This window comes from Myotis brandtii, unplaced genomic scaffold (assembly GCF_000412655.1).
Source record: "Myotis brandtii unplaced genomic scaffold, ASM41265v1 scaffold1071, whole genome shotgun sequence".
Taxonomy (NCBI): Eukaryota; Metazoa; Chordata; class Mammalia; order Chiroptera; family Vespertilionidae; genus Myotis; species Myotis brandtii.
The window spans coordinates 1416691-1436370 of NW_005353634.1; the positions used below are offsets into that span (position 1 = coordinate 1416691).

Sequence of the window (19680 nt, forward strand, 5' to 3'; positions counted from 1 at the left end):
TAGAAACATCGATGAGAGAGAAACATCGATCAGCTGCCTCCTGCACATCTCCTACTGGGGATGTGTCCGCAACCCAGGTACATGCCCTTGACCGGAATCGAACCTGGGACCTTTCAGTCCGCAGGCCGATGCTCTATCCACTGAGCCAAACCGGTTTCGGCAAAACAGACTAATTTTTAATATTATTATATTCCTCTAGCAAAAGTAACAGAAAGTACTCTCTTCATTTTAAATATATGGTTCTCTTGAATCCTTTTATTGGACTCTGGTGTACAATTTTGATAAGAGATGCTTACGATAATTAAGTTGAAAAGAACACTGGTTTTATCAATTGTATTTTATCAAAATAAATCTCAAAAAAGAAGGTAGAATTTTTATAGGCTATTAAATTGGAGGGATATGAATACCTCTTAATAACATGCTCTATTTTTGTTACTGTGTGGTAGGGCAACTTAAAATTATATTTAAAAAATTTGGAATACTCACATGCCAATATAAATATTGAATCCAACCCACTAGTTAATTTTAAAATTGTCTCTCTTATTTTTCTCTGCCTCAATACTTCTAATATTTGAGGGTTCACTCAAAATAAACATACTCTGCCTTAGAAGAATATTATAATAACCATTTCCTATACTTACTGTTAGTGTGTCCAATAAAAGACAAACTGACAAAATAGTAATAAAATACAAACTGATTATGATGAGCAATAAATGACCAAGATATGCTTCTGGTTTATGTAAGAAAAGATGGAAGTAATCCTAGTGTTTAAAAAATAATTATCAACTACAACTTAGCATTGTGTAAAGAGTCCAAAAATATTAAAAAATAAAATGTGCTAACTTAAAAATATGTAGTCAAAATGCTAAAAATTTACTACATTAATTTAGGCTTCCCTATTAATTCAAAAAAATTTTTTTTCTGTTTTTATCCAATTTTGAAATGAAGATGTTATTTGCTAGCAAACATACTCTACAAAAAAAGTAAAATAAATGTTGACTATCTTTTGACTTAAACTTTAATTCCTTAGAATAATCGCTAATTATTATCAACTTACAGTAAGGAAGAGTAGGGTGAGAAGTCATTCTTCTGACATTATTAATGGCTTTCTTAATCATCTGTTAATAAAGAAAAAATTTTCTTTTAGTCACAATAGCATTAAAAATTTTACTTGTGACAGGACATTCAAATAAAATTAATTAATTAATTAATTAATATGTGATTCCATAATTGCCATGATTAGTGGTAAAAACACTAAATATGGCAACAAATTGAGTTTAATAGCTCAGCCATCTTACATTTCAATATACATACATTTTCTGCATCTAGGCTCTAGGAACAAAGTCACCTTGAGTATTTAGTCTTACCTCCTGTCTTGCCAATTCTTTTCTGATCCCATTAAATTTATTGGAATAATCCTGAATAGTTATAAGGTTAAAAAGATAGGCAGAAGCATGTGAAGAAAAAAAAAGGTAAACAGACAATCATATAAATTTTTAATTGATAATTTGGAACTGTTTATTAACCCGTTTGTAAATCATGTTTTGAATGATTTACAAAGCCTGTCAAATAAAAGTAAAATATATATGTAAAATTAAAGAGATTATTTTAATTTATAGAACATTTCCTATTTACACAGCACCGTAGGGAGGGAAGAGATTATCCAGAAGAACTGGTGAGGGATAGAAACACTAACAGGTATATATAGATACAGATAATATTTCAATAAAGCAGAAGTTGGTTACAACAAATGTTCTTTTCCATTAGTGTTCATAATTCAATAAAATAATGGGCTTAAGAAAATATTTTACCAATTTCCCACAAAAGAATGAAAACCCAATAAATGTTAAACTTTTGTTTAGAAAACTTCATGCTTAAATCTCATGTTACTCTTAATTAAAGAAATGCCTAAAGATTTCTGTTCTTCGTTTATCTTTTTTTCTAACTAAATGATATTGTCTGACTAAAATATCAAAGGAAAACGATAAGTATAAAAAAATATACAAACACAGATTTAAGTTTCTGAAAGCACATGTAAAACATTATAAGGGGAAAAAGTCATTAATTATTTTAGAAGATCCATATAAAAAATAACATTATATAGATATGGTGTCTTTTTCTGGAGGATAGAGTGGGACAATCCGTATTTATGTTTACAAATCACAATGACCCCAACTAAAAATATATCTTTCTTTAGACAGGAAGAAAATTAAGTCCTATAAGAATGACAATGGTTAATTATGTATTATAATGCTTTGAAGTATAAAATATTTTCTGAGCACCTATTATATATTAAATGCCATTTTAGTTAGAGATCATCTGTGTATAAGGCAGGCATAAAGTAACCTCTCAAAGAGCTTAGAGGGTATAAAAAAGATATCCAAATAACAGGTAAGTTCAAAACTGATAAAAGTTACAAGGATGATAAAATGAAATTATATGACATAGAGCGACTGGGGGTAAAGTAGGGAGGGGCAGATGCCTTTACGAGGTAAGCAAGGGAAATCTATGGGAATTTGGGTTAAGATCTGAAAGAGCATTTCAAGCAGAATGCAAGGCACAGGCTCTGATATGGCAATGAGCTTAATGTGTTCCAGTGACAAAAAGATAATAACTAGAGCAAAGATAATCAGGTGTATAATGAAGGGCAATAAGGCTGCCAGAGGCCAGGAGGGGTTAAATCACATAGGGCCTTAGAGGCCATGTTAATAAGGACATGTTTTTATGTGTTTTTTCAAGTTGTACTGGAAAATCTGAAAGTATCAAGCAGGGAAGTGACAACCTGAATGATGCTTTAGAAAACAGCAACTCTGGTTGCTGTGTACCGAATAGAGGGAGCAATGTGGAAGCAAAGGGATCAGCACAGAAAGCTGTTACAGGAAGAACTGTATTGCATATTCTCTGAAACTGGAGTTGGAAAAAAGTGCCTATTACTTCTTTTTTTAAACAATATATCTTTATTGATTTCAGAGAGAAAGAGAGGGGAAAGAGAGATAGAAACATCAATGATGAGAGAGAATCACTGATTGGCTGCCTCCTGCCACGTCCCCTACTGGGGATCAAGCCTGCAAGAATCGAACCTGGGACCCTTCGGTCCGCAGGCTGTCGCTCTATCCACTGAGCCAAACCAGTTAGGGCTACTTCTTTTCATATATTTTGTATATTATCTTTATGGTCTCCTATAAAAGATGATAATATCAGATTTAATAAATGAATTTTAATATAGCTGTCAATTGGGAAAAACTAACTATTAATGACCAAGTTATTCATTTGAATAATTACTATAAAGCTTTTCAAATTCTTCAACTTAATTTTTTGATTAAGGTATGACATATGTGTCCTTATCCCTCCATTGCCCCTCCCCACCCCCGCCCCGTTCATGCCCTCACTCCCCTGGTGTCTGTGTCCATTGGTTAGGCTTATATACATTCATACAAGTCCTTTGGTTGATCTCTCCCCCTTACCCCCACCCTCGTCTACCTTCCCTCTGAGGTTTGAGCATCTGATCAATGCTTCTCTGTCTCTGGATCTGTTTTTGTTCATCAGATTATGTTGTTCATTATAATCCACAAGTGAGTGAGATCATGTAATATTTATCTTTCTCTGACTGACTTATTTCGCTTAGTATAATGCTCTCCAGCTCCATCCATGCTGTTGCAAATGGTAGGAGTTCCTTCCTTTTTACAGCAGCATAGTATTCCATAGTGTAGATGTACCAAAGTTTTTTAATCCACTCATCTGCTAATGGGCACTTAGGCTGTTTCCAAATCTTAGCTTTGTAAATTGTGCTGCTATGAACATAGGGGTGCATATATCCTTTCTGATTGGTGTGTCTACTTTCTTGGGATATATTCCTATAAGTGGGATTACTGGGTCAAATCGGAGTTCCATTTTCAGTTTTTCTGATGAAACTCCATACTGTGCTCCACAGTGGCTGCACCAGTCTGCATTCCCACCAGCAGTGCATGAGGGTTCAAATAATAAAAGCCTTATATGACAAACCTACAGCCAACATTATACTCAATGGGCAAAAACTAAAACCATTTCCCCTAAGAACAGGAACAAGACAGGGATGCCCGCTTTCACCACTTCTGTTCGACATAGTACTAGAAGTGCTAGCCACAGCAATCAGACAAGAAGAAATCAAAGGCATCCAAATTGGAAAAGAAGAAGTAAAATTGCCATTATTCGCAGATGACATGATACTGTACACAGAAAACCCTAAAGACTCCAAAAAATTATTAGACTTAATAAATGAATTCGGCAATGTAGCAGGATACAAAATTAACGCCAAGAAATCAATGGCATTTTTATACACCAATAGTGAACTTACAGAAAGAGAGATTTTAAAAAAAACAATCCCATTTACCATCGCACCTAAAAAATTAAGATACCTAGGAATAAACTTAACTAAGGAGGTAAAAGACCAGTACTCAGAAAACTACAGGACAATGAAAAAAGAGATAGAGGAAGACATAAACAGAAGGAAGAACATACTGTGTTCATGGATTGGTGGAATTAACATCATTAAAATGTCCATACTACCCAAAGCAATCTATAGATTCAATGCACTCCCCATTAAAATATCAATGGCATATTTCACAGACCTAGAAAGAACTCTTCCAAAAATTCATCTGGAATAAAACAAGACCCAGAATAGCTGCAGCACTCCTGAGAAAGAACAAAGTAGGAGGGATCTCAATACCAGTTATCAAGCTGAATTACAAAGCCACTGTTCTCAAAACTGCCTGGTACTGACACAAGAACAGACATATAGACCAATGGAATAGAATAGAGAAGCCATGAAAACATATTCTTCATAACCAAAATTTACAATTTGCAGCAAATATAACTTACTACAAAGTTAAGCATTTTTAGATCTATTGGTTAAATGATCTTGTATCTATTAAACTAGAGAAAAAATAGGATATTCATATACAAATATTTTTTAACTGTACGTACCACCGATGCTCCTCTGCCAGTCTGTGTACTACCAAGCCATGGCATGTTGATTGGAGTGCCAGGATTGCTATGTGTGTATGGGGTTGTACCTTGCACAGTTGTTAAATCATCATGAGCATGTATAACCAAGAAATCTTCTGACCTACAAAGAAATGTCAACCAGGATGAAAACAACCCATTTTCTTATTCTATTATACCTGAAAACTCTAACAGACAACTTTGTTTCCCTTTAAAATAAATTGTCTTAAACTCTTAACTCCTTACTCATAGACAATAACTTCATATGTAAATTCAAATCCCGTCACATATTCTCTTTTAACCCTCAATTACCTTCTTTAAAGCTCCTAACCATTGGTCTTTACTCTTTAGCAGCTTCCATTTATAATCTAGGAATATTCCTTTAAAAAATCTTTTGAAAGTTATAGTTCTGTGGCATCAACATTCAAATTGCAATGTTACTGAATAAAAACAAAGTATAAGGGTACCCTTTGGTTTCCATTTCTATATCATCATCTACCCAAGTATAGATCTGTGTAGCCAGAATTCCAGAAACATCCAGTTCTTGAACATCATGGCTTGAAGCAATTGCTACGCAGTTTCTATTTGCCTGAAAAATAAATCATATGGTAATTTTTCAATAATAAAGTACAACGTGTATATGGGCTACTTTTGAACATGAAAACTACAAAATAACCTCAAGAAATGATAACTTTAAGATACAGAATATACTGCATTCTCACAAACGACTATATTGTGTTCATGGATTGGTGGAATCAACATCATTAAAATGTCCATACTAACCAAAGCAATCTATAGATTCAATGCACTCCCCATTAAAATATCAATTAATTTTGATAATTAAATTTTGAGTGTAATAATCATCAGCTTGAGCTTTGAGATATGTTTATGTTCTAAGAATTCAAGAGCATCCAAGAGAAAGCCAGCTATAAGTGGTAATGGATGTTTTCTACTTTATTTCTTCTTCTAGCACTGTCTTGCCAGTTTATTACAATGTTACAATCTCCCTAAGGTTTACATAGTTTAGAAACTGGGAGGGAGATGATGAAGACGGTAGGAGCCCTGAAAGGTAGAGAACGATGAGTGGGATAAGGAACACCAAAGTAAAGAAAGAGTGGTGAATTATTCAAATAAGATAATACCACTTTTACCTAAAGCCTTTCAATCTTAGGGGGGGGAAATGGAATTTAGAAAAGGACCATAAAGAAAAAGTGTAAGGGTAGAGAAAGGCTGGGGGAAGTATGACACAAAAAGATCATAAAGAAAAGTTGGTCAGATTAAATGATATAAAATTTTAAACATCTATGATTTAAAAATGTACACCTCCAAAGCAGAAAATGGAAAGATAAAATGAAAGAAGGATGAATATTTCCATCATTATGTAAAATGCGAATACAAACCAATTAGGAAAAAGCTGAGACCCCAGAGATAAATGGAAAAAGGATATAACTAGATGGCTGGGAGACCATTCTTCGTGAGTCTCTTCTGCGTATCTTGTGAGTGAGTCGCTGCCCTTTGTTCCATAGTATTATCTCTAGGATGTCTATATAGCTATAATTTCTCCTGCCAGGTCAAAGGGCAGGTATACTTACTAATATTAGAAAAGATTTGGGGTTCCTTAAACTCATTGTTCCTCTCCTGTAATGCAAGCCACTTTGTGTGCAGGTATCATCTGGCCCTCACTCTATTGCTTTGGAATTATAGCTCAGGAACCAAGATAAAAATAGTGGTACTCTGGCTACTGCTTTTGCTACTAGAAATAAACTGTCCTTTGTCTCTGGTCCAGGAGTCATGTCTTCTAACAGAATCCATTAAACTGTGAAAACTAACTTTTAGCTTAAATGCAGGAGAATATCTCATCTTTCAGTTTCTGACAGATAATTCACAACTAAACAAATGGGGAAAGTTCAATCTCATCAGCATTTTAATTTTATTTTTTATTAATTTTTAGAGAGAGAGAGAGAGATTGATGTGTGAGAGAAATATCAATCGCTTGCCTCTGTACATGCCCGACTGGGGATTGAACCCGCAACCTGGGTATATGCCCTGACCAGGAATCCAACCTGCCACTTTTTGTTGTATGGGATGAAACTCCAACCAACTGAGCCATACCAGCCAGGGCTCACTGGCATTTTTAAATAATGCAATGTAAAGCAAAAGGTATTATTTCTCAGTTACTAATTTAACAAACCTGGAGAAATAAATGTTAAACAGGTACACTCTTACCCAGTAAATAGCAGACTTTGTATACATGGATGATTGTTCATTACTAGTTGCTTATATAAATCCCTCCCCAAAAAAGCACAAATGCTAATTGGTTTTACAGCACAGAACATTTAAAGTCATATTTTCTTCACGGTAAGGAAGGTACTAGTACTTATTGGGTATAGACAATAATCATGAGAACTGCCTGGTTAAGGGCTGCTTCCAAACCTGCCTGTCTTGACAGAACTAGTCATTGTTCAGGGGAAGATATATATGAGGGACATGAGACAAAGGGGACAGGAAGAGATGAGGACAGAATGACAAAAGAACTATCCAGGAGAAATCAAAGAAGAGAGAGAAATAGCAAAGGAAGATGGAGAACTTTTTGGCGAAATGATTACTGAATGGATGCCATAGGATATACATTTGAATAATATTTAAAATTTGTTTTTAAATTAGAAACACATAAAAAAAAATATATCCTTTAAATTAATGAAAATAAAAGGAAACAAAAGTATCTAGAAGTCACCATAAACTCTGCAGTAAAGCAATTAGGGAAGACAGAAGGGGAAAATGATTAAGACAAATTTCAACTTTGAACCACTGTACATAAAAGAAGATGTTGAGTAGAAGGCAGAGGAATACAAAGAAAACACTCCAGTTGGGCAGCTATTACAGCTGTAAATCAGAGGGAGAATTTCTATGAGTTACATAAGCTTAAATTTGATAAAATATTAAGACTCGAGAGAGACCAAGATGGCGGCATAGGTAAACACCGCAGACTGCTGCCGCAAACAACCACTTCAAAAATACAACTAAAAGACAGAACGGACATCACCCAGAACCACAGGAAGGCTGGCTGAGGAGAGACTCTTCAACTAGAAGGAAAAATAACAGCACACCGAGGCTCAGAGGAGGCGCAGTGTGGAAAATACTCAGGTGCGGAGGTGCGCGCGCAAAGCGGGCTGGTGGCTGAGAGCGCGGTTGTCGTTTTCGGTCAGGGGGGAGTCTCAGACTCTGAGCTCCAGATACGGGCGAATCGCTGGGGACTCGGACCCAAACTTGGGCAGCTATTACAGCTGTAAGTCAAAGAGGGAGAATTTCTATGAGTTACATAAGCTTAAATTTGATAAAATATTAAGACTCACGTTCAACATATTCAGATAAGGACCTTTGATTTGGATTAACCCTTATTATGTGTTGTATAAGTTCTAAAGGTTATCACATATATAAATACCTGATACTTCCCTCTGAATAGTAATAAAACATTATTTTATCTGCTATATATTCATGATCAAAAAATTAAATTATCAAACAATATAATCATTTTATAATATGAAAAATTTATTGAGAATGCAATTTTAGGAGTGGGAAGTAACTTTGAGAAAAATAAATACTGATACTGAATAAATGATCAGAACAGGAAACATTCTCCAACTATGAGTAGCTAGTACCTGAAGAAAAATATCTGTGTACTTACTTTATTAACAGCAAAGGCAGTAATGATATCGGATTCCTTATGAATAATTCTTGCTTTACCTCCAGGATATCCCAAATCTGCTTCTATCTAAATGGAGAAAAAGAAAATATAAAAATACAGTGATTTTAGTAATAGAAAGAATATATACCAATATGTCATTTAATATTTGCATAAATTATTTTCAGAAACTTTTTAGGTATTCCAAATACAAAGGTACTATTTTCCATGCTCATTATCTCTAAAACAAAATTTATCTGACATGGGGAATTTAAATTATTTCAAATTTGCTTTTTCACATATAATAAGATAGTTGATATAACATACAACTTCGTTAATTGCTTATATTCCCAAGCTATAATGAATTAACTTTAAAGGATCAAGACATTTTAATTATTAAAGTAGATTTATTTACCACATTTCTTAGTATTATAATCCTTTGATAATATTTTAAATATTAAAAAGTCAGATGGTAGATAGTTTTGGTTTTGTGGACCATAGAGTGTCACTGCTGCATATTCCTTTTTTTTAAATATTCTTATTGATTTTTTATTTTTATTTTTTTAATGAGAGAGGAAGGCAAAGGGAGAGAGTGAGAGTGAAACATTGATTGGCTACCTCTTGCACAACCCCTACAGGGGATCAAGCAGGAAATCCGAAATCTGGGCATGTGCCCTGACTTGGGAATGGAACCAGCAACCCTTCAGTGCATGGGACAACTCTCCAATCAACTGAGCCACACTGATCAGGGCATGCATATTCTTTTTTAAACAATCTTTATAACAATATAAAGGCCATTCTTAGAAGATCCAGTTGGATATGGCCTACTGAATATTGTTTACTGACTGCTGGTCTAAAATAACATTTAATTTATAGAAGAAAAACCTGAAACCCTAAAAGGCACAGTAATTTGCCCAAGTCAATAACCATTTTAGTAGCTGAGTAAACTGTAATTCAATTTACTTTAGATGAGAGACACATATTTGACCTTATGCTTACCTCAGAAGTATGTACAACACCTTTGAACCTGGAAGAGAGTACTGTATAAAATCAACATTTACAGTCCCGTGGAGTTGGGTGGATGCAGCTGGGGCTAATTTGTAGTGGGTTGGGATTCTGGTCCCACCTCATCTGCGGGGGCCAGAGCTGATCCCAGACCAACCTCGGCCGTATAAAGTTTGTCTTCAATGGCTGTGGGGGTGCAGCGGCCTAACTTCTGGCCTGACTTCTAAGTGCAGGCCTGTATCTCCCAGGAGGCCCCAGAGGCAATGCACCCGGTGGACAGCTTCAGACCACATCAAAACATCACCCAACCACCTCCACAGCGACACACTCAATGTGCAGACTACATGGGTACCACAGCTTTGCTGAAATAAGTCCTGCTCTGTGTGGAGAGCCCCTGCACAGTTGATCATCCACAGTGGTCAGTGATGGCAGCTAGTCCTTGCAGCAGATTGGCCTAAGGGGTAAATCCCTCCCATTGAAGTGCTAACAGCAATCAAGGCTCAATTACAACAGAAGGGTCTACACAGCCCATAGAAGGAGGGGTTGCACAACTGGAGTGCACAGCTTGGGTGATCAGGGAGGCTGTGCCACTGGATCCTACAGGACACGTACTACAATAGGCCACTCTACCAAGCCAGGGAGACATAGCAGCTGTACCTAATACAAAGAAACAAACACAAGGAGGCTGCCAAAATGAGACGACAAAAACACGTCCGAAATGAAAGAACAGAACAAAACTCCAGGAAAAGAACTAATAACCGAAATAGAGATAAGCAATCTGTCAGATGCAGAGTTCAAAACACTATTTATAAGGAGGCTCAAGGAACTTTAGTAAGGACCTCAACATCATAAAAAAGCACTAGCTAGAAATGCAGGATTCACTAACTGAAATCAAGAATAATTTACAGGAAATCAACAGTAGATAGGTAAGGCCAAGAATAAAATCAGCAATTTGTAATATAAGGAAGTGAAAAACACTCTATCAGAACAGCAAAAAGAAAAAAGAATTTTAAAAAATGAGGATAGTGGGACAACGTTAAGCAAACCAACATTTGCATCATAGGGGTGCCAGAAGGAGGAGAAAGCAAGAAATTGAAAACTTATTTGAAAAGTGATGACAGAAAACTTCCCTAACTTGGGGAAGGAAATAGACATATAAGACCAGTAAGCGAGGAGAATCCCAAGCAAGATGAACCCAAAGAGGCCCACACCAAAGACACATTATAATTAAAATGCAAAAGGTTAAAGACAAACAGAGAATCTTAAAAGCAGCAAGAGAAAAGCAGTTCGTTACCTACAAGGGAGCTCCTATACAACTGTCAGCTGATTTCTCAGCAGAAACTTTGCAGGCCAAAAAGGAGTGGCAACAAATATTCAAAGTGATGAAAAGCAAAGACCTACAACCAAGATTACTCTACCCAGCAGAGCTATGACTTAGAATGGAAGGACATAAAGAGCTTCCCAGACAAAGGAAATTTGAAGTTCATCATCAAACCAGTATTATATGAAATGTTAAAGGGTCTTCTTTAAGAAGAAAAAAAATTAAAAAATGAGCAATAAAATGGCAATAAATACATATCTGATGGTTGACAGATGGGAGAGGGTTTAGGAGGATAAGTGGAAAAGGTGAAGGGATTAAGAAGTACAAATTGGTTTGGCTCAGTGGATAGAGCGTCCACCTACAGACTGAAGGGTCCCAGGTTCTATTCCGGCCAAGGGCACATGCCGGGGTTGCGGGCTCGATCCCCAGTAGGGGGCGTGCAGGAGGCAGCCAATCAATGATTCTCTCTTATCATTGATGTTTCTATTTCTGTCTCCCTCTCCCTTCCTCTCTGAAATCAATAAATACATTTTTTAAAAAAAAGAAGTACAAATTGGTTGTTATGGAACAGTCACGGGGATCTAAAGTACAGCATAGGGAATATAGTCAATAATATTTTAATAACTATGATGCTAGATGGGTAGTGACTAGATTTATCAGGATGATCACTTAGTAAGCTATATAATGTCTAATCACTCGGGTATACACATGAAACTAATATAATATTGTATGGCAACTGTTAATTGAAAATTTTAAATGATTTAAATGAAAAACAAAAATTTTTAGTCACTTACTAAAATAAAATCAACATTTACTAAAATAAGAACTGGGAATGTTGCATAATGTAGGATAATTTCATTTTATTTTAACCTCACTAACCTTCAATCTTTAAAATGAATTACTATAAAATGTTACACGACTTACTGGGAAGCATAGAAGTTATTAATTTGAAATTATAATGCAACAAATTTACTTCCTGCAAAATTTAGATAAAACATCTCCAATACCCCATCCATTGCTTGTCCATAGAACTGAGTAGTTAGCAGTATTCTTTTAAATGGCTACTGAGGTGACCATATAATTCCAAAGTTGAAAGAGAATTATAAATAACCAAACCAAAATAGCCCTACGCAAACAACTCATATCACTGAATGTAAAGATGTGAAATATATTCTAATCTAAAATGCAATTTGATTACAAACATAAAAAAATTTCAGTGTTTGCTAAACATTTTGGTTTCTTTAAAGGCAAACTTCTTTTCTACGAAACACTTAGGTTTGCTATAAGAAGCCCAGCAACCAATAAGAATGTCAAAAATAAGATTTTTTTGTTTGTTTTATGATAAATGTCAACATAGCCACCTCTCTGCCTGATATCTAAAACACACTTAAGTATCCACTACTGGGTTTTGAAGAAATTAAAAGTAGAGAAAATTGTATTTCCATTAAATAGAGGGATATACTATTTGCTAATAATGGTTGGGTAGTTGGGGTGGACATAACAGTTTCACCTGCAGAGCTTCTTCAAATTTTACACATATGGGGATGAAAGATCTTGCAGGCATGAAATTCAAAAAAGCTTCTTCAATGTAGAAATACATTACTGTCCTCTTATTATTTAGATTTACTAAAACATTGTTTCTTAATAGTCTGGACCCAAGATGACCTGAATGAGAGTCAACTGGTGGGGGGTGAGGGGCAGTGTAAGAATGATGTTTAGCATCTCAGGCGCTTATGCATATTTAATTTTGAGAACACTTATAAATGTCAGGAGATGAGATTGGAGAAGTAGGCAGGGTTCAGTTTGGACAGGGCCTCAGAATCCATAATAAGATTCAGATTTTATTTTAATACTAGAAAGCCATAGTTCTGGGTGTTGTGAGACAAAACATAAAGTTGTGTGAACAGCTCCCAGGAAACCACTTATGAGCCTGCTACAGTAACTAAATAAGAAGTAATGGTGGACCAATGGACACAGACAGTATGGGGGTGAGGGCATGTGCTGGGGGCTGCGAGTGGCCAGGGAGAAGTCAATGGGGGAAAAAGGAGACTTACGTAATACTTTAAACAATAAAGAATTTAAATTTAAAAAAAAAGAGGTAATGGTGGATCTGATTAGGTAATAGGAATGGTGTTATGATAAGTGGTTGGAAATGAGATAAATGTTAATGTATTGAGAGTGCAGTATGAGTGAAAATGATGAAGCAAGGATGACTCCTTGTTTTCAGACTGGATAACAGGGTGAGTGAAGGTACCATTTACTGAGACAAAAGTGAAGGAAAGAGTAGGTTTGGGTTGGGATTAGGGGCAGACATGAAATTCTGTTTTGACATTCAGGGAAAGGTAGCTATTAGATTATGTATGCTAGTCTGGAGTTTAGGAAATAAATGGGGCTACTGAGATTTAAGACATCAAAACTATGGATGATATTTAAGCCATTAGATAACCCAAAGAGAAAGTAAAGATAGGGGACAGAGAAGGTTAAAAAAATAAGTTCTGGAGTGCCCAACACTTCAAGGATGGGGGGAAAAAATAGGACAATTCAGGTGTGGGAAGTAGCAGAGGAATAAGAAGTGACTTTACCATATATTCTACTGTATATTGAAAGGATAATAAAATATTATTAATAACTTTATACCAATATATTTGACAACTGATGTGACAAATTTCTTAAAAGACATATACTACCAAAGTACACTAAAAAAATAAATAATCGGAAAAAAAAAGAATAAAAAAAATAAAAAAAATAAAAAATATTTTGGGCAAATAAAAAGAGAGAGCTACGAGACACAGGCAATTAATGGCATTATAGGCTTTTTAATGGAATTTTGTCTTTGTACAATGTATAATGGGAGAGAACGAGTCCTTTAAGCAGGGGAGTGACATAAATCAGATTTTAAAAAATTTAAAAACATCATGGTGACTTTATCCTAGATAATTGATTTCAGAAGATTAACAGTGGATGAGGGGAGATACAGGAGGCTATTAGACTAGCCCAGCTGAGAGATGACATGTCTTTGATTAGGAAGGGGTGGTAAAGAAGAAGATGCACTTGAGAGGTAATAGAAGGTAATAGAAGCATAACTGTAATTGATTGGAAAACTGAATGTTCTTCTTTGCAGTACTAAAGCAATATACAAAAATATATTAGTATCATAATGTTTTTCACATGCTACAGTGTTTTCCCTGATAGTTTCTTTATTGGGCCATCTGTAACTGGTGGCCTAGTACACAAAAAGCATTGTATTCAGAGCTCTGGTTGGCAGCAGTCAAATGTAACACAGGCTCTACGTTTAAGAAGTTCATGATATCATAGAGGAGATATAGTATTACTTGTAATTCTGACAATTCTCGGAGATAATGTAATTCCCATTTTACAGCTACAAATGCTAAAACCTAGAGTACTTGTCCAAGATGGCTCAGCTAAGTAATGGCAGAGATGACCAGCCTCAGTCTCTGTTCATGACTTCCCCAGTGCTTTGTTTGCTTTCAGAATGAAAAAAAGGATGCTCTCTGGATCCCTGCTGATCCCTTCTGGATCCACCAATGCTCCCCAAAGGCATCTGCCTAACAAGGTACCCAGACTGCATTTCTCAGCATTCCCAGCAGTTGGCCAGGACTATGGACTGAGTTTAGCAATGGAAGTGTGCATGAAAGAGATGGTTCACTTTTCCCAAACCCAATCTGCCGCAGTTTCTCTTCCCTCATCTGCCAGTTGATGCAAAAATCTGGGTCCCCAACTGATACTGGAGCTGAGTTCCTCTACTAACCCACGTACATGATATCTAAATGAGAAATAAACTTTTATTTTAAGCCAAAAAAAAAAAAATAAAGAAATAAATAAATAATCGAAACTGCCCTATATGTTAAAGAAATTGAATTTTAAGCTAAAAAATTCCAGGCCCAGATGATTTTCTCTGGTGAATTCTAACAAACATGTAAGGAACAAATAACACTAACTCTACACAAATGCTTCCAAAAAATTAAAGAGGAGAGACTATGCAACTCTATGAAGATAGCATTAGTTTAAAACCAGCCACTCAGCTGAACAGGTGCCAGACACCGGGCTCACAACTGGCGAGCACAGCTGCACCGGCACACGCATCTCCTGTAGACACTCCCCTTGCAGGCCTCTCTCCCATTGGGACCAGGATCAGGACTAGCATAGGGACTGACGGCGTGAGCCCATGGGAGCCTACCGAGCAGCGGTGGCAGCAGGTGCAGCAGGGCTGGGATGAGCAGGAGCGGCACAGCACCTAGCCCAGGCTCAGGCTCCTCCCTGGGACGCCTGCCACTTCGCGCACTACTACATCCCTTGGGGGATGTTGGACTGCCAGGTTTGGCCTGATCCCCGCAGGCCATGCCAAGGGACCCCACCAGTGCACGAATCCATGCACCAGGCCTCTAGTTAAAACTATAATGAACTACCACTACACACCTACTAAAATGGCTAAAATAAAGGCTGACAATACCAAGTGTTGATAAGGATGTAAAGCAACTGGGATTTCATGCACTGCTGCTGGAAACATAAAATGTTTCTACCACCTTGGAAAATACTTAAGCAGTTTCTCAAAAAGTTAACCACACACCTACAATATAGTCTAGCCATCCCACTCCTAGGCATTTACACAAGAGAAATGAAAGAATATGTCCAACCAAAGAGACTTGTGTTTGAATATTCTAAGCAGTCTTATTTGAAATAGCTCCAAAATGGAAAAGGCTTAAGTGTTCATCAACAAGTCATTGGATAAACAAATTTTGGTATAGACATACAATGAATGCACCAGCAATAAAAAGAAATACTGAAATACACAATATGAAGGAATCTCAAAATAAATATGCTGAGAAAGCACATAGAAAAAAAAGACATTGTATAATCTCATTTACAAAAATTCCAGAAAATGCAAACCAATCTATAATAACAGGAAGAAAATTAGTAGTTACCTGGGGAGGAAAAGGGCAGAGAGGGGAGGGAAAAGTACGGGAGGGGTTAGTTTTGGGGGTAATGGATATATTTATTATCTTGATTGTGCTGATGGCTTCACCCATGTAAACATATGTAAAATTTCATCACATTCTAATAAATATGTGCACTTATTGTAAGTCAGGTATAGCTAATAAAGCTGTTAAAACTGTCCCATGTGGCTTGAAAAACTGGCCAAAAACATTACGATGTTAAACAAACACAATGACTGACTTCTGATGTAGTATAACGACTATAGTAATATAACATTCTGATTAACATTTTATAAACAGTGTCAAAAAAATCTTTAGATAAGGATTCATGCCCTAGCCTGTTTGGCTCAGTAGACAGAATGTCAGCCTGCGGAGAGAAGGGTCCCGGGTTCAATTCCGGTTAAGGGTACATACCGCAATTGCAGGCTCCTCCCCGGCCCAGGCCCTGGTAGGGACACGTGTAGAAGGCAACCATTAGATGTGTTTCTCTCACATCGGTATTTCTCTTTCCCTCTCCCTTCCACTCTCTCTAAAAATCAATCGAAAAATATCCTCGGGTGAGGATTAAAAAAAAAAAAAAGATTCATGATAATGTATAGACTGTAGTAATTAATGATTACTGCAAGGCAAGGAATATTGTTAACTGATTAAAAGTTTGAATAATATTCTCTCAAAACTCCAAAAGGCCATTAGAAATTCCCAAAGTTAAGTGTGTACTGCATATATTTATTTTGCCAAGGTTTTAGTTACAATATACACTTCACATCAAATTAGTCTTTCTTATTAACTGTACAGAATTATTTCTATTTTACAAAAAGATTCCTTTGAGAAAGACTTCACAGCCTTAAAAAAATCTTTCGAAAAATGTTTTCCCTAAAAATTACTCTTAAAATAAAAATGTGAAACACATGAATCATATATCAACCTAATATGTCCTATTTGAATGTGTGACCACAGAACATTTGGTAGTTATTTTATGGTTGTACAAATTCTTTTCGTTTGTGCCGTGTTCTCAAGTATTATTGAGTTCTTATTGTACATAAGATAATATGCTGTATCCTATTTTTACCAGTAAAATAAATGATATATAACAGTATTTGATATATTTTAAGAAATTAATATAAGAGGAAAGAATTTTAACTTAAAAAGTGATACTTGCAAAAACAGAACAATGCTACTATACTACTATAATGGCTATTTTAATTACAATTTATTAAGAACTTTAATTGTATTTACTATGAAAAAATCTGTAGCCAAAACAGGATACATTCAACTCCCTTTAAAATTGCATTCTCTTATTAATAAAACAGAAACAATGTTATGATTGCAATATTTAAGCTGTTGAAATAAAATAATAAATTGAGGGAATAGTAATTTAACTGCATTGGAAACAAAGTCCAGTCCAAAGTTAAATGGAAACACTTTGTTTTTCTTGCTAAAGAATGCAATTTCTAATTTCAGTTGAATGATGCTTTGTACCTTATTGATGTTTGGCTCCTCCATCATAGAATTTTTGATGGTTTCACAGTTGTCCTCTAATGACTTCATCAAGAAAGAATAATCACATGACAAAGAGTAAGATACGATGTAACATGCAAAATACTAGGGATATTTTTTAAATTATATTTTTCGCCAAACTTAGTAACATTGGACTAAGTTATTATTTTTAAAATTTCATATATCTTAAAAGAAGCATGTGTGTGGTGCAGAGTTAGGGGTTAAGGAAAACTTAATCCCTCAAAATTCATTAACAACCACTATAAATTTTATTCAACCTCCTGAGAAATTTTTACTCACTTAACTTTGAAATGTTGATATTAAAGCAAGATTATAGCCCAAGTACTTTATAAATTTCAGAGCTAATGGTGCAAGAGTACTATCAACTGAAAATTAAAGTCAAATTGTTCTCTTATACAGTATTATTTCTTGTCTCCTCACTCTTCATGAAAACATCATGATTAAAAAAATTTTATTTCTAGGTCTCTAATTCTCGCTTTGTCTTGATTGAGGCAGAAATACTCAACTAACTGCTTGGAGGGATACATGATTCTTTTTTTGTGAAATAATAAAAGTATACTTATTTTTTTTATTAGTTTAGTATATGTGTATCCAACAACATATTAATACTATCATAATAAGGTTGTTATTTAAAGGTGTAGAGTCTCTTTTTCTCTCTTTTTTATTGAATTTATTGGGGTGACACTGGTTAATAAAATCATATAGGTTTTAGGCACACATACTTCTTAAAAGGGGATATTAACACTAGTTAAAGAAAGAGCTGGTTCAAGACCTTTAGTTTTTCTCAGAAAATGAAAGAAAACAGAAAAAGGAATCAGGGTGCCAAGAATTTTTTTTTTAATTTGGTCGGGAATGATTCAGATGTAGTCTATTTATAGTCATCTGCACTTAATTTCCAAATAAATACAAATAGGGAAGACCTTCTGTTTTAAAAATGCATGTAGCACTAAAAACTACATTATATAGGAAAAGAAAGATCTGAGGATACAACAGAATTTTAACATCAGGTAAAGAACATTTCATTTTCAAAGACATAAAGGAATAAAGAACAGTAGCACTTCCAAAATATTCTCCATTATCTGCCACCTAATAACAACCATTAATCATGAAGTTTTTAAATAAGTTAAATGTACTAGTTAATACACAGCAAAGTGAAAGGTATTATACTCATTTTGCAGATTAAAAAAAACCCACACATTAAAATACATAGAAAACATTTAGCTTACTGATATAGAGCTTTTATTCCAGCATTCATATTACTGCTTTTGATTAAAATGATTATAATACAAAAATAACTTTACTTATTTATCTGCTATCTTTCCTTACTCACTCTGGTTTCCTTATGTTACTCTATTTCCTTAATGATTCTATCCCTTGATTCTACTGGACAATCTAGTGATACAGTCTTTTGTTTTGTTTGTTTTGAGAACTATTTCATTTCACAAATACACTAAATATATCAGAGGTAGAAATTTTTTTTATTTTTACAGTTATAGTAATCAAACGTGACAATGTTTTTTAAAAAACGATTTTGTACTTGAAGTTATTATGCCAAATTTGCATATTCATGTAACAAGGTACTTCAGAGAAACCGAAGAAGTAACAAGCACAGTAAACATGCTTTTTATTCAGAGCAATCAACAGTGCTTTATACACTATTATCAGAATACTTTAAGTTGCAATAAATTATTTTAGGCAAACATATATTTAAAATAAGAAACATTACCTCATCTGTAAACATACGCTAATTAGTCTGACACTCTTATCTAGTAAATTCACTTTTAATTTTATTCATCCAAAAACTTGCTTAAACTGTTTTACTAGTTCATATGCTAAATATTTAAGATATAGCTTACTTAAGGTTATATAGAAACTAGAGGCCCGGTGCACAAAAATTTGTGCACTCGGGGGGCGGGGGGAGAGGGGTCCCCCAGCCCGGCCTGTGCCCTCTCGCAGTCTGGGACCCCTCGGGAGATAACGACCTGCTGGCTTAGGCCTGCTCCCGGGTGGCAGAGGGCAGGCCCAATCCCTAAGTGCAGCCCCTGGTCAGGCTCAGAGCAGGGCCGATTGGGGAGTTGGGGCGCCGCCCCGTCATGCACAGAGCAGGGCGGATCGGGAGGTTGCAATGCCACCCTCAGTCACGCTCAGGGTAGGGCCGATTGGGGGGTTGGGGCACCGCCCCCTGTCACACACAGAGCAGGGCCAATCGGGGTTGGGGC

At 35.6% G+C, this 19680-nt stretch overlaps 1 protein-coding gene across 5 annotated transcripts in view; it reads right to left on the reverse strand.

The window, feature by feature from the left end:
- The window catches only part of DMXL1 (Dmx-like 1), a 137740-nt gene that overhangs the window by 20914 nt on the left and 97146 nt on the right, over positions 1-19680 (reverse strand). For 3 of the 5 annotated variants that reach the window (XM_014541700.1, XM_014541698.1, XM_014541693.1), the window contains 5 exons: positions 17423-17485; positions 8666-8752; positions 5448-5569; positions 4963-5104; positions 1058-1118 (listed from right to left, as the gene is read on the reverse strand). In XM_014541700.1, the coding sequence (XP_014397186.1) occupies positions 1058-1118; positions 4963-5104; positions 5448-5569; positions 8666-8752; positions 17423-17485 (475 nt within the window). The remainder of the gene's footprint in view (positions 1-1057; positions 1119-4962; positions 5105-5447; positions 5570-8665; positions 8753-17422; positions 17486-19680) is intronic. The other 2 variants (XM_005857097.2, XM_005857096.2) reach the window with 1 other exon arrangement.